At 53.1% G+C, this 23,427-nt stretch overlaps 3 protein-coding genes across 5 annotated transcripts in view; 1 reads left to right on the top strand and 2 right to left on the bottom strand.

Moving 5' to 3' along the window:
- Positions 1–13,714, top strand: part of PLXND1 (plexin D1) — a 70,482-nt gene extending 56,768 nt beyond the window's left edge. The window contains exons 27-36 of the mRNA XM_069027571.1: positions 350–506; positions 710–813; positions 1,809–1,872; positions 2,736–2,770; positions 3,839–3,943; positions 4,693–4,856; positions 6,286–6,433; positions 9,447–9,587; positions 10,403–10,477; positions 11,091–13,714. Coding sequence (XP_068883672.1) covers positions 350–506; positions 710–813; positions 1,809–1,872; positions 2,736–2,770; positions 3,839–3,943; positions 4,693–4,856; positions 6,286–6,433; positions 9,447–9,587; positions 10,403–10,477; positions 11,091–11,207 — 1,110 coding nt within the window. The 3' untranslated portion in view covers positions 11,208–13,714. The remainder of the gene's footprint in view (positions 1–349; positions 507–709; positions 814–1,808; positions 1,873–2,735; positions 2,771–3,838; positions 3,944–4,692; positions 4,857–6,285; positions 6,434–9,446; positions 9,588–10,402; positions 10,478–11,090) is intronic.
- Positions 13,715–15,364: 1,650 nt separating this feature from the next.
- Positions 15,365–16,871, bottom strand: H1-8 (H1.8 linker histone). Of its 3 annotated transcripts, none has more exons than XM_069028425.1 (5): positions 16,777–16,871; positions 16,313–16,578; positions 16,109–16,232; positions 15,972–16,030; positions 15,365–15,893 (listed from the first exon to the last, which is right to left on the bottom strand). In XM_069028425.1, exons 1-5 carry the CDS (start codon positions 16,790–16,792, stop codon positions 15,489–15,491), a joined length of 870 nt encoding a protein of 289 aa, XP_068884526.1. In that variant the 5' UTR covers positions 16,793–16,871; the 3' UTR covers positions 15,365–15,488. The 3 variants fall into 3 exon arrangements, with proteins under 3 accessions (XP_068884526.1, XP_068884528.1, XP_068884527.1); XM_069028427.1 differs by having other exon boundaries at positions 15,978–16,030; XM_069028426.1 differs by having other exon boundaries at positions 16,313–16,575; positions 16,777–16,863.
- A 2,796-nt stretch (positions 16,872–19,667) lies between these two features.
- On the bottom strand, positions 19,668–22,430 carry RHO (rhodopsin). Its single transcript, XM_069028424.1, has 5 exons — positions 22,070–22,430; positions 20,973–21,141; positions 20,693–20,858; positions 20,213–20,452; positions 19,668–19,787 (listed from the first exon to the last, which is right to left on the bottom strand). The coding sequence occupies exons 1-5, from the start codon at positions 22,428–22,430 to the stop codon at positions 19,668–19,670; spliced, it is 1,056 nt and encodes a 351-aa protein (XP_068884525.1).
- Between the last annotated feature and the right edge of the window lie 997 nt (positions 22,431–23,427).

The raw sequence follows: 23,427 nt of genomic DNA, 5'->3' as shown, positions 1-23,427 counted from the left end.
TTAGTCACCAGTCGGAGCCAAGCAACTGAGGACACGGCTGGTAATGGGGGCTGACCCTTCTCCCTGCCTCGTGGTGGTCAAGCCCCATTGGCAAGACAGCATGAGAGGGAGCTGCTATGTTTCTCCCTGTGTCCTCCCAGCTTGATCAACAGAGCCCTCAGCCCCTGGGGCTGTAAATCAGTGCCTCTCATGATGTAAAGCATCGATGGCCACATTAGTTCAACCTGATTTCCATCAGCACAGGGCCCAGGGCACACCAGCCAGAGCTGTGCAGGCACTGCAGCTTCCAAGCATTCTTGGGAGCCAGCAGAACCAGGCAGGTCACCCCTAACTCAGCCTCTGCCTGCAGAACCTCAACGTCTCCTTCCAAGGCTGTGGGATGGATTCCCTGAGCGTCAGAGCCATGGACACGGACACACTCAGTCAAGTGAAGGAGAAAATTCTGGAGGCCTTCTGCAAGAACGTCCCCTACTCCCAGTGGCCAAGGGTGGAAGACGTTGACCTCGGTAAGGACCAGGTGCATGGGACCAGCCAGTCTGTAAATACAGGTGAAGCACTTAATATTGTGCAGCAGCTGTTGGTGCCTGTCAGAGCAGTGGGTGAAGCAGCACTGACAGGAGGGCAGACATCAGGGCAGCATTTGGTCCCAGACCCCCTGGCTCTTGCTTCCTTCGGGCTGGGGTCTCACTTGTCCCCTCTCTGTGTTCAGAGTGGTTCGCTACCAGCACTGACAGCTACATCCTGCGGGACCTCGATGACACGTCGGTGGTGGAGGACGGCAGGAAGAAACTTAACACATTAGCACATTACAAGGTAAAGCTGCTGACACCTCAGGGGAACTCCGCCTCCTCAGAGCCTGCCCGGCCTCCAGGGTGGGCTGCCGTTCCCCTCCAAAAACGGGATCATCAGGAACAAGCAGGGAGGTTGCCATAGCTCCATGAGAGCTTCCAGGGAATAGACATCTGCCCTGGCGAGCATCTCGTTAATATTGCAACACACAGAAACTAATTAACACTCTTCATGCAAAACAAGTTATCCTGACAACAGAAAGAGGAGGGGAAAAAGCTCTTATTCCCAAGGGCCACTAGCCTAGCTGATTAGTATCACTGTGCTCTTGATCCGCACTCCTGCTGAAATCGCAGCTACAACTGTCAGTGCCTGCTCCGAGAGCAGGGGCTGGGGATACCATCAAGGAAGCGAGGCCAAAAATATGAGGAAACATGGTGAATCAGATTGTTTTCTTGACTGTTTTTCTGTTTAAAATTAAATGAAACCAGAAATACTTAATGATGTTCATACTCCCTGGTATGCCTGGAAGCATAATCCTCACTGGTCTGTAGCCGTGCATGGAAAACAAAAGCAGAGCTGAGTGCTCATTAATATGGTTATCGGGGTAACAGCCGTGCTGTGGAGCGGGGCTGGCACGGTGCCCCGCAGCACAGAGGCTGCGCCAGCCCCACGGGTCCGGGCACAACCACTTCCTTCTCCTGTTTGGGGAATGGCAAACCAGCACCTGCACAGCCAAACTCTCCTTCCTTTTCAAATTGCCTGCTGTCGACATCCAAAAATGTATCTTAGATACATGTATGTGCCCAGTTCCCATCAGGTTTGAGAACCTCACTATCTTGTAATTGTATTGAAAATTCCCTTTCCACGTAGGTGGGGGGCAGGGGCAGGGCAGGTTCAGGGGATGTTTGTGGCAGAACTATGACTGCACCAGCATTCCCCAGCTCCTGGGATCTCCCCAGGACCAGGGAGGCACTGATAAGGCCCCCATCATCAATGTGTGTTCTTCCCTTCCTCCACAGATCCCTGAAGGGGCATCTCTGGCCATGAGTTTGACGGACAAGAAGGACACCACACTGAGCAGAGGTAACATCTTGCTCCTCTTCCCTGCTGCTAGTGACAGGGCAGGAATGTCAGAGGGTCACTGCCAGAAGGTTGTCTCTGGCTGGGAATGCTAGAAGACTGCCAGCCCCCATTCCTGGGTGCTGTGCATGTGGTGGCTCTAAATATGTGCTATCCAGTCTCCTCCCTCTGCCTCATGGGGTGCAGGGTGCTCTCCCAGCCCTCAAGGTGTTTGCACCTTCCATCTCGCACCCTCACTGGGGGTTGGCATCCAATCTGTGCTGACAGAGTGAGAGAAAGGAAGAATCTGAAACCGCTTGGTTGAAAAAGTCTTCTCCCTCCCAGTTAGATATATTCAGTCTCTTGCCAGTGCATTTCTAGGTTTCAGGCTGTGCAGAGTCAAAACAGACCAAGGGAGACAAAAATCCACATTAAAACAAGGAATTTCAAACCCTGTTTCCAGGCTGCCTGCACAGAGCCTGGCTCTCCAGGAGACCTTTGCCTGCTGTGGTGAGGAGCTGCTTGGGACTGAGCTGCCCTGATGATGAGGCTCGGAATAATCCTGGGAGCGTGGGGCACAGCAGGGTCAGGGTGCAGGAGTGCCCCTGTGCTCATCCTGTTCTCATGCCCTCTTGAGTGTCTCTTAAAACATCCCTTGGGAGATCTCAGGTCCCCCTTGAAGTACCTCCTAGGGTACCTGCCACGTGCCCCATAATGCAGTAAACAACCCCAAACCAAGGAGAAGCACTTAGATCACTTGTGGTGAGAGCACCAGCTCGGTGTTGAGGTTCTTGGGGTTCAAATGCCTCTTGACATGGAGATCACTAGTGGGGTGGATTTCAGCTTGGACCCCCTGACTGAGCCACTGTCTCTCTTCTTCTTCACAGTGAAGGATTTGGACACTGAAAAGTACTTCCACTTGGTAAGTATCCTGCTCCTGGCTGCAGGGATGATGGCTGCATGATATTAACTTAAATTTCGTCTGTGGGCTGTAGTGTCAGATGTGGTGAACAAGCTGGACCAGGGCTCGTTAATTCTCTTCACCAGGGTTCAAAGAGGTGAGAAAGGTGATCTGTAGATAAAGTGAGGGACATGATAAAGAATTACCGGGATGGCAGAGAAATTGTTGTGAACGATGGAGCTGCTGGCAGCCACAGAGAGCTCAGGGGCACAGTCAGAGTGTGGCATGGCACAGTGTCAGTGGTGGCATCCAGTGACACCTTGGCTGAGTCACCTGCTGGGAGCTCCTGGCATTCTGCCTGTTTCCCGGGCTGAGCAGGTCTGTGGGTTCCTGCTGGTGTACCATGCTGGAAGAGCAAAGTGCTAAATGCTGCTAAAAGCTGTTACGAAAAAAGGTGTTACGGACAACAACAATATTTTATAGCCTGGTTTGAGGGTTTTTTTTTTCTCTGCAAGCGTTTCCATGCTCAAGTAGAAGCACACACACGCACACACATGCAGAGCAAGGAGGGAGAAGGGATGGGAAATCAACTGTTCACATGTGAAACAATGCCAGGATGGATGTCAGTTGCTTGCTTTGTCATTATGGAGAGTAATTCACTGACCTGACCAGCGGAATATTAATTCGTGTTTTGAAAAAGCCAGTATTCCTATGTACTGTGCTTTTTCTTAATCCAAGCAAAGCTGGTTTCTGCAGAAGCCATGTCATTGCTTCTGGGAGCCCTAGGTGCAGCCCAGACAGGGGTGTGAGAGCCCAGGAGGGCAAGCAGGCTAGTGTGCAAAGGGAGGTGGATGGGTTCATTTCCTTCATCTAGGGTGAGAGAGGCAATAAAGAGCACAGGAGAAACAAATGTCAGAAAAACTGAGTATTATGAATCACTTTTTTAAAGCCATATAAGGGTGTGTTTATAAAGCAGTAACTGCTTTTTAATTGAATTTTATATGTGGTTGAAATTCTTTGCTGAAAGGAAAATTTAGTGTGACACTTCCAGGGAAGAGTGCTCTGACCATGTGCTTTATCTGGGACCAGGTTCTCCCAACTGATGAATCAGTGGAACATAAGAAGTCCCACAGACAGAGCCATAGGAAGAAGGTCCTTCCAGAAATCTACCTGACAAGGCTACTCTCCACCAAGGTAGGAGCCGAGCTGCCCCCGTGCTTGGCAGGTGGGTTTGTTTGTGGTCTGTAGGGAGAAGCCTGCTCCAGGGAAGGAGCACTGCAGGGCTGGTTGCTTCCAGAAGGCAGTGGAAATCCTGTCCTGGATGGCTGGAGCATGTTTAGGGAGGCTGTCAGGCTCCTCAGGGTCCCTCTAGCTTCCCAGCTCATCCTTGCTACTGTGTGATGCCCCACATGCTCTCCCCAGGATGGGCTGGGGGCCATGCAGATGAAAGGAATTCTGGCTGCCTCAGGGCTTGCAATGCATAGCTGAGACCTGAACCCATGTCCCCAGAAAGAGATGCCGCGGGGACAGGAGATGGAGATGCTCAGCTGTGGGAGCAAGAGAAATGTCTGTGTGATCTGAGGTCAGATCTGGCCCATCTTTAATCCCAGCATGGTGCCTCACTGAAAAAAAGATCACAGGGATGGCCAGCAGTCTCTGGTCTTCTTTGTCTGTGCTGTACAGAAAAAGCACAGATGTGAGATCCCAGCAGTAAGAAAGAAAATCTCAATGCCAAAAGACATTAACCCCAAATGCAAGTTCATTATATTACTATCCACAAACAAACTGTTCCCTCTCTGCGTCAGCATCCCCTTTCTCTTCTGACTTATCCAACTGGCAGCAAAGCATTTCCTCTTGTGTGCAGAAGTCACAGCCCCTCCACTGTTCTCCTGGGCTTGGGTGCTGCTGCTCTCACCAGGGTCCACCGTGTCCTTGTCCTGCAGGGCACGCTCCAGAAGTTCCTGGATGACTTGTTCAAAGCCATTCTCAGTATCCGAGACGATAAACCACCCGTGGCTGTGAAGTATTTCTTTGACTTCCTAGAGGAGCAGGCAGAGAAGAGAGGGATCACAGACCCTGACACTCTGCACATCTGGAAGACCAACAGGTTTGGAAAAGGAAATCCTTCTTTTCTTCCTTCCATCTCTTGGGAGCAGGAGCTGCAAAACCCCAGTGTCCTGGACTAATCATTAGGTTGCTAAAAGTAGAAGAGGGACTTGGAAAACAGGGAGGGTGGCGGAGAGGGCTGTGAAAGATGAAGCCAAGCACGGGATTGGAGAGCTTTGAACAAATATGAAGCTCAGGGGAACAGTGAGCTGAAAGAGGAGGCATGGGCAGACAAAGGGCAGAAAGAACTGGCACACACAAATAATGAAAGGAGAAGCAGGATGGTGTGAGACAGCCAATAGTGTTAGCTGCAAGCACTGGGGATCCGAGACAGAGTCTGAAACCATGTCATGTCTTAAAAGGTCATGGAAATTTTAAAACTAGCATATTTGGATCCTTTTCATTTGCCTTCTGCCTTTTCAGCCCTTAGTGGCAGTTTTCCTGACTTACATCTGTAACCAAGGTGAGTCTCCAGGGTATTCAGGGGACTCAGGGAGCGGGTGCTGTGACAGTGGCATGCTGGTGAGCGCCGCAGCAGTGGGACTAGACCGAGTGGTGCTGAGGGACATGAGCAGCAGAAATGGGGTGCAGGAGCCAAAGCAAAGGGGAAACAGTGGAGGAAAGAAAACAGAAGATTTAAGTTGAGAGAGCAGGGAGCTTGGAGAGAGTGTCAAGGAGAGGCTCAGCACTTTGGAGACTGCGGAGACGGGAACTGTTTCCAGCCCAAAGTATGAAAATTAAAACCAAATTGTACTGGGAGAGCAAGCATGCAGATACAACCATTGGGCAACAGCTCTGCCTACTCTTTACTACCTTCACTGGCCTGTAGAGCAAAGACTTACAGTGGCTTTCACTTCTTAGCTGCTGTGGAGGGTAGGAAGGGTGAGCAATAGACTGAAGCTGTGTTGTGGCCAAATCAGCAGTGAAATAACTGAAGGAGAAAATTATGAGAGAGCAGAAAAAAAGATGCATGACATGCATTTTGTGGGGCCAGGCTCACTATCAGAACCAGATGATGGTTACTGTCAGTAAAGAGGGAAAAGGAGGTGACACCATTGCTCCAATCAGCAGCAAGTGGGGAAGCCTGACTCAACAGACCCACACAGGCGAAGCTGCTGGTGCCTCTCTGGGCCTGCTGAGAGCTGCTGAAGGAGCAGGGGCATGTGTGTGCCTAGAGAAGGCTGTATGTACAATCACCTGTCCGTGCCATGTCCTCCAGCTTGAAAAAATGTCTTGAGGATGAAGGTGTGTGCCTGCCCCTCTATCAAGGCAGGGGTCTCTACAGGGGGTGATTAAATAGCAGAACCCATCTCCTCAGCTTTCCTCTCTACTACTCCCTTTCTATCATCGTCTTTCCTGCATTTCCACCCCTCTTCCTCTGGTACACAAAAATTCATCTGGTGCATGTCCCTGGATCCTTCCCTTTGCAGCCTACCACTGAGGTTTTGGGTCAACATCCTGAAAAACCCCCAGTTCGTCTTTGACATTGACAAGACAGACCACATCGACGCCTGTCTGTCTGTGATCGCCCAGGCCTTCATCGATGCCTGCTCGCTCTCCGACCTGCAGCTGGGCAAGGTACATCCAGCGAGGGCACCACACTCCTGCTCAGGCAGTCACAGACATGGACCAGTCTGGGTGGGCAGGGACTGCAGGAGGGCACCAGCCCAGCCACCCTCCCATGGCTGGCTGGAGCCATTGCTTGGGCTCATGCAGCTGAGTTTTGGTTGTCTCCAGGGGTGCGTTTTCCCCTCCCTTCCCCACCCCTTTGTTCAGGTTTAAGCTTGAAATTTGCACCTCCTCTATCACAAACAGTAGCCAGGGAGCGGGGACACACAGGCATAGGCACGATGAGCACAAGGCAGGGCCCCCAGCCTGGGGGGCTCTGAGGGTGGGGGAGACCAACCACTGGGCTGTGTGCTCAGGGTTACCCATCAGCTCCATGAGCTGTCCTGCAGCCATGGAACAGTGCCTGCTGACTCAGCACCGTGTCTGAAATGCTTCCTGACCCAGTTGAGCTGGTGCTGGAGCAGATGAGTATTTTCTGCTATTGTCTCAGGCAGGGGCATAACATGGAACAGTGAGCACAGGTGGGGGCCAGTTCTGCTCAGGGCACCAGCATGGGGCACGGACAGACCCCTCCAGGGAGCCCAGCTCGCTCAGTCAGGGCTGGTTTAGGGGACATCATCAGCATAATGATCCCATAAAGTAGCTGAGGGACAACATAAACTCCCAGTGACAGGATGGAAAATGATGTAGCTCCAGGTGAAGCTTCAGTCATTGCTCTTGGTGATTTCTGCACAACCTCTCACCTAAGAGAGAAGCCCAGGAGGTGAGCCAATCCTCTGAGAACACAGGCTCTGCCTGTCCAGGCATCAGAGACCAGGCCTGGCTCACCTGGAGGTGTGAGGCTGTCCAGGGCCATCCCAGTGACACCATCCATCAGCACATGGAAGGCACCTGGCAAACACTGCCACCGTTGATGCTCTCCTCCTGTGCAGCGTGTCCATCCCACAGTGACCATGTGGGGTTGGAGGCCAGGGGGCTCAGCACACTGAGGGGGGAGCTGAGCCTGCTCCAAGCAAATGCCAGGCTGCATGGGCCAGGTCCCATCTCCCACCCTCAGGCTCCACACACAGTCCCACAGGGCTGGCCAGCAGTAAGACATCCCGTGTGCATATTCTCTTTTCTCCTGCTGCCTTGGCTGAGCACGGTGTTGACATTTGAAACTTCCTGACATAAATTTTATTAAGAAATGCTGTAACTCACCCCCACTGTCCCCCCCAGCCCAGAGGCTGGTGGTGACAGTGTGTGACTTAGGGGACACCCGGCGGTGAGGGGGTGGGCGTTACGCCCCCAGCCCCAGAGCTGCAGGAAGCCTTTGGTGGGAGAGGTTAATGCTGGAGGAAGTTCTAATAAGTGCTTGATTTTTTGTTTGTTTGGGTTTTGGTCTTTTTTTTTGCATGTGTTACGAAACACCTACAATTTGTCCTTGTCAAGTGGCAGATGAGGGGAAGAGGGGTCAGCTGGAGTCAGACAGCAGATGGAAACATTTTTCAGGAATACAATAGCATAAGTGAATGAATTGTTGAGTAATGTGGGAAGGATAAATCCTCAGCATAAAAATCAGTTTGCATGTACACACAGTGTATCACTGAGCCTTTTCCAGGCTGGATTCTTCCCTTGGTTTCAGCACATTGCTCTCAAATACTGCAAATGTGAGAGCAGACTCAGTCCATACATCTACAGTGCACAAGCAGTTAATAAACCAGTGCCCATCTCTTCATAATGGAGACAAATCGGACACAAATTAAAAAATAACTTGGAAAAGAGGCAGCATGGTTTTCCTTTGTGTTTCCAAGGAAAAAGAATATAATGCTATGAGCAGGCTCTCTGTAAGTTGGCCATATTCTCATAATGCCTTGTCACTGGGTTTGAAAATAAACTGCTGTGGGATCTGGTGCCCATTTTCTGTTTCCCCTGCAGCATTAGCCAAGCTACAGATTGCAGCAGCAGATTGGAGTTACCCCAGGCTCCCCTATTCCTGCCTGACACAGCCAAGTATGCTGCCCACGGGCAGAACCTGCCACTCCCTCTTGTCCACAGGTCCCCTCTCCACCTGTCAGAGCACTGGGGAGCAGTCCCACACACCGGTGGCAGGACATGGTGATCTCACTCCCTTTGGTGTCCCTAAGCCTAGGGCGGTTCCCCTTGGGGATGCAACATGAGGCTAGGCGGCCAAGTTCATTCCTGGGGTAATGATATCAGCAGGGCAGGATTGCCTTGAGGTTAAAATTATTCATTCTTTGTTTGCAAGGAGGGCAGCAGGGTTTTGCCTCCACTGGCACAACCCAGTTGTGTGGCTGGGAGGTTAAGGCTGCTGTGTCCAAGCTGACATTAATCAACAGAACTCAGTATTCTCCGTTAATTACTTTACATGCACTCAATTTAGGCTAGGCAGGCTGGATTAGCCAATGCAAAATAAATCAAAGCTACGTGAAAAATGCAAAAGCAACATTTCAACTGACAAAGTTCAACTTGTAAGATGGCTTTGTTCTTTGGCTTAAATCAATGTGGCTGCTCAAGAAACCCCAGCAAATCCATGCAGAAGCCCTTCCCTTGTTGCCAGTTTCCACACACAGCACCACAGAGCCCAAGTGTTTGATCTGGCACAGGCATGCTACCTCACCTGCAGAGCATCACCTGGCAGCAAGCCTGACCCTGGGCGTGCTTTTAGCCTGCACTTGCCTCAAATTAAAACACACACCCCTCACTCCCTTCTCTGGCATTGAGCTGATGGATGTTCAGCTCACACAAGGATGAAGGGCAGCGGGACAGTGCTGCGGCTGCACAGGCACATGGTGCCCATCCACAGATCCTTGATTTGTCTCAGCCCTTCTGCCATGAGCTGTTCCGTGCCTCACTGCTGTCCTGTACCGCACTCCGGCGACAGCTGGGACCAAAGGCGAAGCTGTTCCCTGCGCCCAGCTGTAGCCGAGGTCCCTATCAGTGCTTTTGTCAGGCACACAGGATAATGTTTTCAGCCAGGAACAACACAGTGCCTGATTTTGGTGTCTCACCCTCATTCTAGGACTCCCCGACCAACAAACTGCTGTATGCCAAGGAGATCCCCGAGTACCGGAAGATAGTGCAGAGATACTACAAGCAAATCCACGACATGCCCCCTCTGAGTGAGCAGGAGATGAATGCCCACCTTGCAGAGGAGTCACGGGTAAGGGGGTGGAGGGGATGGGATTGAGTCTGCAGGCTCAGTGTCCTGCTGGAGCCTGGCAACAGCAGGCAATGCACAGAGGCCGCAATCAGCTACTGCTTAGATGCTGGAAGGAGCACACAAGAAAGGACATTTTGCCTGAAACTTCCAAACACAAATTTCATCTGACCTAATTCCAAGCATCTTCAATTACTGCCAGAGCTGCAGTAAACACCCATGAGTTTGCTTGAGCCTAACTAGCTCTGGCACCACTGGGAGTTGAGAGTGAAATTCAGTGCCAAAAGCCAGGAAGTTTAGGCAAGGATCTCTGCAGTCCTGCAGCCACCCAGCCAGCTGGCTCCCAGGCACAACTGCCAGGGACAGCTCTGAGTCCCAGGCAGCCACTGGCAGCCAACCCTGGTACCAGCCACAGGAGCTGGCAGCCACACTCCAGATCAGAGTCCTGCCAGTGATGCACCTCAGGTTCATCAAAATCAAACCTTCTCCCCAGGGTGTTTTAGCTTTGGGCACCAAGCAGGATTTTTCTGTCGATATTCTGCGGTGCAGCTGATGTGCTGCCCCCTCCTGTGAAATGGCTTTGGGCACAGAGGGATACACAGTGCTGCCCAGCATGGGTATTTACAGCTGGCTTTGAAAAGACCAAGACCCATCCTGATGCAAGCAGATGCACCTTCCTTAAAAATCCAATGTGTACCAATGTGACAGTAAAGTCAGGCAAAACCTGCTTTTACTGTATTCAGTGCCTGCTGGCTGTGCTGGAACTCAAAAGCTCGATCCTGCTAATATTCTCCTCTCTTTTTTCTGTCTTTATAAAGAAATACCGAAATGAGTTCAACACCAATGTTGCCATGGCTGAGATATACAAATACGCTAAGAGATACCGCTCGCAGGTGAGTGGGTTTTGTGGCACTTGGGCTCTGGCCTGCCTGGGAACGGAGGAACCATCACTGTGGTAACCCCACAGGCAGACACCTGTATCCAGTCCCACAGAACAGGGAGTATCAGGGTGCTCATAATTGCAGTACAGATGTAATAGATGCATATGCACCTACTCTCTGTCCCTTGGCTGGCAACTTCTTGGAAGAGAAGGCTGGCTATTCCCAGCTGATCTTAACAGTATTTGGCTGGGCTGAAGAAGGGCTGCCAGATGTATAGACCCTTTCAGGAGAGCAAAGCATTCACCCCCAAAACAACTTACACCCCACCAAGGCAGAAGCCCTGGCTGGCTCCTGCCCCTCTGTAACCTGTGGGCTGGTGCTGTGCCCTCAGCTCCATTATAGCAGTGCCTTTTTGTCATACACCACTCCACTGCCAGCCCTGAGCAGGGACCCTAGGACAGCAGGGGTGCCGAGGGTGTGAGCACAGGGGCTGTGGGGCAGGGTGGGCTCTCCCCTTTGGAGCTCTGGCTGGGAGTTGGGCTCCATAGGTCTGGTGGGGGGAGCTGGGCTAGCAAGTGGGCACCCCACACTGTCTCAGCACTCTGCCTGCCTGTGTCTCCCACAGATCGTGGCCGCCCTGGATGCAAACCCCACGACCAAGCGCACCCAGCTCCAGCACAAATTTGACCAAGTGATTGCACTCATGGAGGACAACATCTATGAGTCCTGCAGTGAAGCCTAGGCTGGCTGCAGCCCTGGAAGTGACCTTTCTTGCAGCACAGTGCCACAAGGGAACCTGCCTTCAGCCACAGGCAGACCTTGGTCATACTCAGACAAGCCTTGTGGATGGGGTGGGCCTGGCCACGGCTAAAAGTTTCCCCCACCTCTCAAGAAGCCACAAGACACCTTTCCGAGCAGCTAAAACTCCTCTGGTCTGTGCTGTGGCACCCATAATTTATTTGCTATTGCTAGCCAGAAATGGAGGCATGACAGTTGTGGCAAGCTCAGTTCACCACTTTCCCCTTGGTCAGCACCCAAGCAGTCAGCACTCCATGCATCCCTGTGCGTGGTTCCTTGGGACAAGGCTGCAGAGGCTGGAACAACAGACACAAAGCAGAAGGGTCACCTCAGGGAGTAATGACCACAGACAGCAAAGACCATCACAGCCTGAGCTCCCACTCCATCCCTCCAACATCCTTGTTTTTCCAACACCAGGGACTCTTATCAGCTGTTCACTATCTGCTGCATTCTGTGTATTTTTGTGCCTTTTAATTTTTGTACTGTATATGTAAACATAACCACTCCTCCATCTGAGACTTGGGCAACACAGGGAACTCGAGGCTAAGACAAAGCAGTTGCTTCCCAAGCAGCTAAGGCATGGTGAAAGCACTTTATCCCTCATGGAGACAGCTCTTTGGGAGCTGGAGGGAGCACAGTCTGTGTTAGCATGAGAAGGGCTGTTCCGCCTTTCCTGGGTTCTGGTCTCTCGTGCATGGCGAGCTGGAGCGCAGTGGGGAGGTGAACATTCTACCACGCAGCCAGCTGGTCACAGGCATGGTCCTAGACTGCATGCAGCGGGGGAGGGAAGGACTGTGGCCCTTGCTCCTGCCCCACCACGCTGGCTCCACACGTGTCCCTGGCACTGCCCCACCTCAGCCTCCATAACACCCTTCATGCCAATAGGGCCAGCACCTGCTGGCAGCCCCTCTGCCAGTGGCCTCAAGCCACACGCAGGGCAAACATCAGGTAGCATTGTCTCTGCCTCTCCCTGTGACCATCACCAAACACGAGGCCAGTGCTGCAGAGGTGTCTCCTAAAGCAGCTTATTCTGCTTGCTTTGGGCCCAGCCCTGTGGCTGGTACCTGAGAGCAGCCAAGAGAGTGGGGCTTGCTGCATGGCCAGCCTGTTTTCAGCCCTTAAAGGCAGAGGCACTGGACCCAACCCCTGTCAGCCTGGCAGTGACACAGGCCAGCAGAGCATCTCCAGCACCCAGAGCTGCAAACTATGGTAGAGAGTGCCCCAGCTCAGGCTGGGGTCAGGGAGAAGGTCCCCGTGGCAGACAAATGGAGCTTGTCTGAGACCAGACACCCCAGTGCCACCCCACAGCATCTGCACTGGGGCAACCCCCAAGCCAGCTTGGTGGCCTGTTCTCCCTCCCACAGCCTGGGGAGCTATGACGGCTCTCCTCTCCAGTGTCACACAGGCCCCCTGTAGAGGCTGGATGCCCATGCTACGTGTTCAAAGCCAGCATTCCTGCACGGGCAAAGGCTCCTGCCCATAGGGCTGAGCCAGCACAGCCACCACGGTTGGAGCTGCCATATAGGACAGAAACAAAGTTACTACCTCACTGCAGGAGGGTGTCAGGGAAGCCTTCATTAGTCATCCAGCTGGCTAGGATGCAGTCTGGTATTGGATGACTGTCCACCAAAACTCCTGGGTGATTCACTGCCATGGACAGGTGGTCTCCATTCCATCATTTCCAGTAATGCCACATTTGTCAGAAACCAGAACATCAGAGTTGTGTATGTGTACATAGATATCTATTTTAAAACAAACAATAGACTTTATCCAATATGTTAAAAGGTGGGGAGGGAGGGAGGGAAAGGGGAAGATCAAAGTTTTTTTTAAAGAGAACTACAGAAAAAGTACTTACACTGTGGAGGTCTCAATGTCTTTGCTGAGGATGTGGCTTCAGAATAGAAACTCTAAGAATGTAGCTGGGCTACATTTTATTTTGAAAGTGATTTCACAAAAATTTCTTGATGTTTTTTTCTTTTAGAAACTGTGAATAGCTGCCAGAGATGTAGGCAGGCCCAGCACAGGAAAGGCCAGGGCAAGGTAGCAGAGAATGTTGAGCTTGGCTGGAGGCAGGGAAAGGGCCATGGAGCTGAAGACCCATGTTCTTCGTCACAGGGAAAGGATACAGGTGAGCCAGGAGTCAGTAGAGTTTGCCTCCAGGTGCTGTGGCTGGGCCATGTATTGGAGCTATTGTTCTACTATTTAATTTTTTCCAAAGCCAAAAAAAAAAAAAAAAGAAAAAAGAAAAGAGAAAAAGTAGTTGCTACAACCATTTAAAGGAACAACTTTAGCAGAGGGTTTGTAGTGTTGTCTTGAACCTCCAAGCCCTTTGTAAGATGTTTTTAAACCTTGGCACGTGTTGTGGGTGTAGTGCCCTTACCTGCTGTGTAGTGGAAGTGGCAGACTCCTGGCAAAGCCTATCTTTGTAATAAAACAAGGTGCTGAACCTGTGGAGTGCAGTTCCTGCCAAGCACATGGGGAGGACACACATGGAAGACACCTGCACAGACAAGCTTTGCACATGCAAGACACCATGTGTGGGGTCAGCAGCCCAGTGAGGACAGGTTTGTACCCCTCGGGGCTCTCCACACCACTCCCACAGCCAGTGCAAGGGTCCTTCCAGGACCAGGCACGGGGGGGGACAACTGGCATGAGGCCAACAGCACCTGAACTGACCAATGCTGTGCACATGAAGATCAGTAACCCCACAGAAGCAGCTGAGGCCAGGCACCCTCACCTCTGGCAGGTGCCTCTCCCCAGCTCCAGGAGCCGGTGCCTCCCTGCACTGCCAGACTCGAGTCTGCGGCTTCAGCACCCCAACACCAGCTGTGGCCCAGGGCCCTTAATAACCATGGCATTGCTAAATCTTCCCCCTCCCCTAGTAAGAGCTGTGCTTTCCAGACACCAGAGGGATTTTCTTCTTCCACTAGGAAGCTGATTCTTTGCAAAGCTAAATCCAGCCATTTAATTATTTGGGCTCTCTCAAAGCAAGAGAGCTTTGCATTTCACACCTGGTGGCTGCTGAGAGGGAGGACCCAGCCCCTGCCTGGCGCTGTTGGGGACATTGCCACAAGGGTGAGTGGTGCTCTGTGAGGCCACCCCCATCTGAGAAAGCAGTGAACTCTGCTCAGTTACATTGCCATATTCCCCACCCTGTCCCTGTGGAGACACGAGTTCCAGCTCCATTAAAGATGGATCAACACTGTCAAGGCTGAAGTTTAAGAGAAGTTAGTTTGCTCGGCTCTTGCTTAAGCCCCAAAGCAAGGCCAGGAGCCTTGGAGGGCAACAGCAAGGCGAGTTGCAGATTAACAAAATCCTCTTTAGAAAGAGTTTTACTTCCACTTATTTTCTCCTGCCCAGGAGGTCTGTAACCCTTTACATGATCAGCATGACCTTCAGAAGGGCTCTGCTCTGGGCAGAGCAAGACAAATTCAGGCAATTGAAGCTATTAAATGAAAGTGTGATACACAGACCCACAGGAGCTCACAAGATAGGTTTGTAGGTGGGAACTGTATCACAGACAGGTAATAAGAGCATGAGCTAAGCTGGAGGCTACAGTAACACCCCAAACTTGGTTTTTGAGCCCTAAAACAACTCTACCTTCCTCTTATTATAGTTAAAGCACAGGCTGCTTCGCCTCTGCTGGGAGACACTTGCCCATGGCATGCACCCCGACCTGCTGCCCTGGTGCTCCTGTAATCCCAGCTCAGCCAGGCATTAGCACAAGGGCAGCCAGGAGGACAGAGGGCTGCACACCTCACACAGGCTATGGGCACCATGGTTCCACAACAGAACTGGCCAAGCCTGAGCTTCTCTGTTCCTGGGGGTGTCACCATACTGTGTCCCATGGGTCTCAGGGTCCCTGCCCATCACCTGGCACCAGGGCTCACTGCCAGCCTGCACACACACAGCCCCCAAAGCCCAGCATCCCCTTGGCACCACAGCTGGGGACACATGGGGACAGAGAGAGCAATGGCAACAAGGCAGCTGAAACCTGCAGCATCAGCTCACCACCATGCCGTGCAGGTTAAGGACAGGGCTAAGGAATTTTGGCACTGAGAGACAGAAGTGCAGGGACAGGGACCCACAACAGTCATGCCATTCCATGAGACAAGTAAAGCAGCTTTATTAGGATGAGGAGAACACTGAGTTAAAACCTGTCCTAGGGACTGAAACCAGCCCAGACCCCAAGGGCCTGGGGCCAGCTGAAGCAGGGCTAAGCTCCCTATGGAGCCTTTCTGTCCTCTGCCATGGGAGCTGCCTTCTTCAGCCTGGCCTTCCCCTGCCCAGCTCCTGGAGTCACCCGGGGCTTCCTTGCCTGGTCTTGACCTGCCTGTGCCTTGGGGGCATCCTGCTGTGCCCCCTTGGGCACCTTCCCCTTGCTCTTTCCCCTGGGGGCTTTTTGGGGCCCCTTCACCCCAGCACCTGAAGAACTATCACTTTCACCCCCTCCTGCATTCTCAGCAGCCAGAGCTGTGCTGGGTCCTGAGTGTCCTTTTCGGGGGGCCTGGTGGCGGCTGGCAGTTCTCGGGGGCTCTGAAGGCCCTGTGCCATGAGCCCGGGGCCGGTCAGCAGTTCGGGGCTGCTTTGCTCTATCGCTCCTGGGCTTCTCTGCTGCTCGTGACTGGCCCTGGAGGGAAGGGAAGAGAGTACCTCAGGGTGTTGCCATGCCATGAGCCACCCAACCCCCCTGCTGGTCCCCACTCACACTCACGGGCTTCGCCTTTGGCTGCTGCTTTGCGGCTGTTGGCTTCTGCTTCACGGCACCTGCGGAGGAAGGGCAATGGATGAGTGCAGGTGGGGCCAGGCAGTGGGAGCTGGCTCACAGGACCAACAGCCCTTTACCTTGCTGTTGTGCTCCTGCCACAGGGGCCTTGGTGGTCCCTTTCTGTCCTGGCTTTGGGGCCTGCCTTCTGTCAGGATCTGCCTGGCTCACCTGCTGCTTGTGCAGCGGCTTCTTGAGGGCTAGCTAGAGGTGAGAGAGGGGTGTCAACAGGGCTAGGCAGCACCTCAGTCCCCAGCCCTGTGGCTTCAGCAGCCCTTGCTCACCTTGTAGGTGCCAGTGGCTCCCACAGAAGAAGAGTTGTGGGGCCGCACCAGGTCCCCACAGCTCAGCCCCTTGCTCAGCGCCTGCTTCAGCAGGTACTTGAGGCGGATGGGGTCCACAGTGGGGTACTTGGCCAGGATGAAACGCTTGATGGCAACAACTGAGGCACCCTTCTTCTCATCGTGGGCCCGCAGTGCCTCCTTGACCATCTGCAGGGTTGGAGGGTGCTGGGCCCGACAGCGCTGGGCTATGCCAGCGGGTTTGCCTGCTGAAAGAGGCACCATTTGGGACGGGAGTCCAGTCCCAAGACATTCACACCCTCAGGGGCTGCAAAGCCCCAGAAGCCAAGCAGCCACAACCCTGCTCATCCCTGCAGCCTCCCAAGGACCACAGACACCATAGCCCAAGCACAGCCATAGCCAAGCTCCAGCTCCGAAGGACTCCACAGTATTTGCAAACCCCCTACCCAGCTGAGGTTCCATGGCAGCACACAAACCCAAGCAAGCACAGGCAACTCCACCCACAGCACCAGAAGCCCTACTAGCATACCTAGCTCACCTCCATCCAATTTATCTGATGAGCAGCCTGGCTGCAGGTGCTTGTTGGCAGCTGCTAATTGCTCTGGTTGAAGCCCTGGTGGGATTCAGGGTCTGGAAGGCCCTTTGCTAAAGCTTTGTGAGGGATTAGAGAGAAGGGGCACACCTTAGCAGAGGGTTCAGAGAGGAATGAGAGATGGGGGGTTGCAGGGTGATTGCCCTGAACAGGCAGAAGAAAGGTGTCTGCCTGCTGCTGGGTGGGTGTTGGGGTGCTGAGATTCCAGCTGGCTGACAACACTTGCTGTGGAGTGCACAGGGAACCAGCCCAGAGCATGGGGCCCACACAGACCCATTGCCAGTGTGCTGGTCGGATGTGCTGTCTCCCTTCACCAAGTATGGCCTCACTGGGAAATGGGACTCTGATAATGATGGGGGGGGCAGGCAGGGGAAGATTCCACACATGAGAGGAGGAAAATGAAGAGCTGGTTGGTTAGCCAGCGGAGGCAGGAGGAACAACGCTCCCCCAGTATCCCCAGGCATCACAAGCAGGACGACCATTCACCCCCGCCCATTGAATCCCACCATGTTCCGGGGAGAACACTCCCAGCCCTGGACACAGGCAGCCATATCACTTCCATGACCCCTCCTTGCAGGCACCTGCGCTTGTGAGGAGAACCTGAGTAAATCACCAATGGCTCTTTGGTGTAGAAACTGTGCAAATGTCCCCTGAATGGGGGGGGACCTGCCCTCTTCATGAGGGGACTGCCCTCTTCATGCAGGACTCACAAGCTTTCGTGTGCACTGTCAGTTGGAAACATGAGGAAGCTGTAAAGCAGGATTACCTGATGGCAGGACGGGCTCATGGCCATCTCAGCAGACCCCAGCAATGGACCTGCAAAGCGCTGCCCATGGAGACCCTTGTCAAGGTCTGTGCCCACCTCTCGAGCCCAAGGGCCAGATCCTGGCTGAAGTGCCAGTGGGAGCCAGGTCTGGAGCACAGAGCTGGGAGATAGACCCATTGCCTGGAGCCCCACATGCTCTCCTCCCCCCCGACCTGCACCAGCCTGTTTCTTGCTCCATTTCCAGTCCATTTCTAAATTCCCCAGGAAGGAGACATTGGGGGCACAGGAGGGCTGCTAGGGCTGGCACAACAGAAGGTTTGGGTGCATTTCCTCATCCTGGATCCATCCATCACCTCTCTGGTAGCTCTGTGATGTCTCTGGCACCTGGCTGAGCTGGCAGGAGGGTCCTGAACCCTTGCTTTCCCCTAGCACCACGAGCAGCAGCTGGGTGGCACAGTCTGGGGAGACAGCCTGTGGGCTCGGGGCCAGGCCTTGTGCCAGGGCCAGTCCTGCGCAGGCAGGAGAACCACAGTGCCAGGCATCACCACACTCCTGGGGAGCACAGCCTCATGGACAGCAAATAAACACTGAATCCTTCCTCCTCTTCCCTCCAAAACCACCTCCCAGATTTGAAGTATATGAATCAGACATCAGCCTAAACACTGAATTATTCATAAAACGCTAATCTTTAGATTTCACTGAATATGCAGAAGTATCGATAAAAAAAATAATGAGAGAATTGTACTTGCAAATTGCTCTTTATTAAGGGTTTAACTCGCATGGGCTCTATATGTTCCCTATTAGTCCTTGCAAAGCTGCATAGGATTAGAAATCAGAGAGGATAATAATGTACAAAAATAGTTTCAAATGTTGATAACACTGAACAGTGAGAAAAACATCTTATTTGTATAATTGAACTAAAAATAAAAATGAAGAACACTGCTACAATTGCAATATGCCATCTTGTAGTGCTTTGAACATATGTCGGCATCGCTGAGCCATATGCTGCTGGGTCCTGCCTGCTGCGGCGTGGGGGGAGATCAGCCCTGCGCCCAGCAAGCCTGAACAGCACCAGAGCTGCCCCAAACCTCCTGCTGGGCCGAGGCCAAGCTGACCACAGCCAAAATGGGGAGGGGCATGGGGGAGCTCGTTGGGGACTTGGCCCTAGGGGTCCAAAGATGCCTAAGGAAGAGAGGTGGGACTGTGGGGAAGGGGTGCTGGGGGACACGGAGCAGAGCTGCTGCTGAGGGTGCAAACTCCATCCGTGTGCTGCTGCACCAGTGCTGGAGGACTGAGCACCGAGCTGTCCCTGAGTGCTGCGGCCGCACACGGCTGTGCTGTGCTGGCAGGGCCCTCTGTGCCACCTGTATGCCAGGCAGGACCCGTGCACCAGTATCTGTCCCATCTCCCCAGAGGAGTCATGGTGCCTCCCTGGACTTCTGGCAGATGGGACAGGGCTGGAGCTGGGAGCATCTGGCAGAGCCAGGGCACTGTGCAGCAGCCAAACCTGCTCTGGGCAGCCAGAGCGTGATGGGGCTGAGCGGCTGGGCAGCACTGGCTAGGATCCATCTCTGGCAACAGAGCCAGAAAGTGGCCCCAGCTCTGGCCCCGGCAGCAGCAGATGCAGAACATGCCCTGGCTGGGGTGTCAAGGTGGGTTGAGGGAGGCAAGGACAGCTCTGCCATGGCCCAGGCATGGCAGAGCTCTCTGACCCAGTCTGCACTCAGAGAAGGGGCATGAGTTCTCAGCAAGTCAACAGAAATGCATGGATTTACGCCAGAGGAGCTAAGCCTTTGCATTTTAATTACAAAACGTGTGTACACATTTTCAGCCTTGTTCCCAGGGTTCCTAGTGCCAGGAGCGAGGAGCCCGCCCCACAGGGCCTTGGCCATGGTGAAGCAGGGGTAGGTGGTGGCGGCAGTGGGGCTAAGTTTGTGCTCCCAGGGTGGCACCCCAGGGACTGGCTGCTCCTGTGGGGCCTATGCAGGAGAGACCTGGCTGGTGGAGACGGAGGAGGTCTCTGTCTTGCCAGCAGACGTGTCCTCATCACCCAGTGGGTTCTTGCCACAGCAGAGGGTTGTGATCATGCAGTTACGGAACTGGGAGAGACGGAAGCCCGGGGTGAGGCAGCTAGACACCATGCAGCTCTGGCTGCAGAGCCATCTTTAAGCCCAGCAGAGCTGCTTGGAAGTCCCCAATACTGTGGTGCAGGAGGAACTATGCCTATGGAGCCTCCTGCCCCACTGTCTGCTGCCCACCCCATCTACTGCCAGTCCTGCCTGCTCCAGTCCTGGCTCCTCCATCAACCCAGCACCTGCATTATTTCAGGTGGGATGGCCTTGCATTTGTGAGATTTATGCAACATCAAGGATGAGCTGCACAGCCAGCTTCCCACGTGCCAGGACTAGATCTGCTGGAAACAACCCCCACTCCAGACCACTGGCACCTTGAGATGCTGTAACTCTCTGCCAGCTGTTATAAAGAGAAACACAAAAGAGGAGTTGCCTGGCACCCTCCCAGTTACCTGTTTGTTCATTACGATGTAGATCACGGGGTTGTAGATGGAGGAGCTCTTGGCAAAGAATGCCGGGATGGTCATGAAGATGGGCCCGAAGTCCGATCCCTGGTTGGTGAAGATGTAGATCGCGACGCTGGCATAGGGGACCCAGCAGATCAGGAAGGAGATGACCATGATGATGACCATGCGAGTCACTTCTTTCTCTGCCTTCTGGGTTGTGGCAGACTCCTGCTGCTGGGCAGCAGCCTGCGGGCAGAAGGGAACAGAAACGCAATGGTGCCAGTGGGTGCTGCACTTGCAGGGACACAGGGTCAGGGCTCATGGTAGTCAAGCTGCACATCTGGAGTTTGCTATTTCCCTCTTCATGGATGGCCAGGCTGGCCCCTGGAGGGCCCTCCCTGTCACCGTTCTTGAGCCTGGTGTGGGCCCCTTCCCAGCACTGGGGACACGGTAGCCCTACGGCCACCGCATCCAGCAGGTACCCACCTCCTTGACAGTGCAAACCAGGTTCCCATAGCAGAAGAAAATGATCAACAGCGGGATCGTGAAGTGAACCACAAACATGTAGATGACAAAAGATTCATTGTTGACCTCTGGCTTCAGAGTGTAATAGTCGATCCCACATGAGCATTGCATGCCCTCGGGGATGTACCTGCAAGGTGAGCCCAGCAGGTCAGCACCTAGCAGAGGAAACCGGCTGGAAGCCACAGATGAGCCACCAGCCAGGCTCCCATAGCCCCGACGCTGGGTCCAATGCTTTCCCTACCTGGACCAGCCGAAAAGTGGGGGAGCCGCGCACGCCAAGGCCATGATCCAGGAGAAGGCAACGCCCATGATGGCATGGTTCTCCCCGAAGCGGAAGTTGCTCATGGGCTTGCAGACCACTATGTATCTTTCGATAGCCAGGACCACCAGTGACCAGAGACCAATTTCACCTGCACCGGGGAGAGGGATGGAAAGGGACACAGGGACTTTGAGCAACAGGAAAAGAAAAACACCCTGATGGCAGCATGAGGCCTCCTCAGACTGATGTTCCTGAGGACAACTCCTGGCAGCACCTTAATCTCCACCAAGGGTTTGGAAAGATAAATGAAGAATGGTCAAGGCCAGATGTGGTAGGACAGTGTGAGAAGACCCCTTCTTACTGTACTGCTGACCCACAGGAACCACTTTGCTGCTATGTTTTGAGATCCATGGCTGATCCCACCATTCATCCCAGACAGCACCTGCATCTGCAAGCCTGGGGTCACACTCTGAGATGCGGCAAGTGCCCGTCATCCCAGGATTTCCCTTCACTACCCACAGCTTCCCAGAAAACTTGTGGCACAAGGACCAAACCAGTAGAACAGTAGCTGTGGCTGAAGGCTGAGCTGAATGGAGGAGGGCATTTTTTAGATACACAATTTCTGTTTAACATGTTTGTTTCCATACCAGGTCAGCATGGGGAGAAGAGCCAGCTCTGCTTCCCCGTACCACTATGCACCACACCAGAGCCAATGGCAGATTCAGTTCTGCAAAATGGGAGGAAAACATTGTCATCTCTCGAGTCAGAAAGTGAGCCAAGGAGATGCACAAATCCAACAACTGCAAAATCTGGCATTGGCTGCTTTTCACTGCTGCACTGTGGTTCTCAGGATACTGAGCAGGTGGCTCCCAAAATAAAGTTTAAAAAAAAAAAAGTGTCACTTGTCAGTTTCTTCAGCTCCTACCTGGAAACATGGCAGTGGCCTCAGTTCACATCAGTAGCAGGTCAAGGACATTACAGGTACCATGTTTTTCCAAGATCATCTGCGTGTTTTCCCTCCCACTCCCACAATCTGGGAAATTCCTGACAGAAGACATTTGAATATTTGGAAAACTTACCACCCAGTGTGGCAAAGAAGCCTTCGATGTAGCACCCTGTTACTCCAAAGACGAAGTACCCATTCATGGAGGTGTACATAGTGGTTGTGAAGCCTCCAAATACCATGAAGAGGTCGGCAACCGCCAGGTTCAGAAGGATGTAGTTTAGAGGCGTCCGGAGCTTCTTGTGCTGGATGGTGACGTACAGCGTGAGGAAGTTGATGGGGAAGCCGAGCAGAATCAACATGAACATGTAAGCAGCCAGTGCTGAGTACTTCCAAGGCTCAGCCAGGTAATACTGGGGGTACTCAAAGGGGCTCCGCACCACCCCGGTCTTGTTGGACATGGGCACATAGAAGTCTTGGCCTTCTGTCCCGTTCATGGTTGCAGTTTGTGAGGTGTTTTTTGCTCTTACTCTGGGAGTTCTTTTGTGCAAGGAGGAAATCGCCTCTGAAATGGAGCTCCTGCCACCTCTCAGCCTTCACTGTCCCCCCAAGGAACCAGTTACACTCGCGTCCACAGGGCACCTCTTATAAAGTGCCCCCAGGGTAAGCTCCAGGCACTGGTGTCAGCACGATTAGGGTTTAGAGAATTATTAATCATAATCATCCCCTGGTAATTGGCTTTCCTGGGAAGGTGTTAAGGTGACACCAGTTTCTGGCCAGTGCTGTCATTGTTGGAGACCACAGCTCATATAAAGAGGTAGCTCTGCACTGCACCATTCTTTTGGAGGGGCTCAAATCAGGCAGTAACTCCACTCACAGAGCCTTGCTCTCCCTTTCCATTCCCTGCTAACAGGAGGGATGTGGGCGGTTCAAATCCCAGGACAGTGGGTTTGGGGGCTGCAAATGGTGGCTGGGCTGGGCAGGTGTGGTGTGGTCCCCAGTGACAGAGGGGAGTCCCAGCCCCATTCTCACAAGGGGAATGTGGTCTATGAGACCAGCCAGTCCCCACCAGAAAGCCATCACCATGTAACTGCCAGGCCCTGTGGGAGGCTGCAGAAGGCAGCATGACCAAACCTTCCACATGCTCCAGTCACCTCTCTACTCAGGATTTGGCTGTTTGACCACTGCCATGAAACACTGGCCCCACTGGCAGGTTATGAGTTGTGCCATCTCCTCTGTGCCTGTCTTTGTATCTGATTTGGGTCATGACAACTACATTGGTAACACCTAATAAATAACCTACTCCATCTCTCCTGGACTGGAATCATTCTGCAACAGTGCTGAGAAGGCTGCTGGACTAGGGCACTGTTGGGAGGTTCAGAGCTGAAGCCAACACTCAGCTTCATATGCTGGTTGACAGACAACCTCAGTCTCCTCAAACCTTGCATAATCATCAAACTCCACAGGGAAAGCTATTGTTGGAGCCTTCCATGT

Source organism: Aphelocoma coerulescens, chromosome 12 (assembly GCF_041296385.1).
Source record: "Aphelocoma coerulescens isolate FSJ_1873_10779 chromosome 12, UR_Acoe_1.0, whole genome shotgun sequence".
In the NCBI taxonomy this organism is placed as follows: domain Eukaryota; kingdom Metazoa; phylum Chordata; class Aves; order Passeriformes; family Corvidae; genus Aphelocoma; species Aphelocoma coerulescens.
Note: the sequence above shows the minus strand (reverse complement) of the source record. Positions and strands in the feature narration are given on the sequence as shown.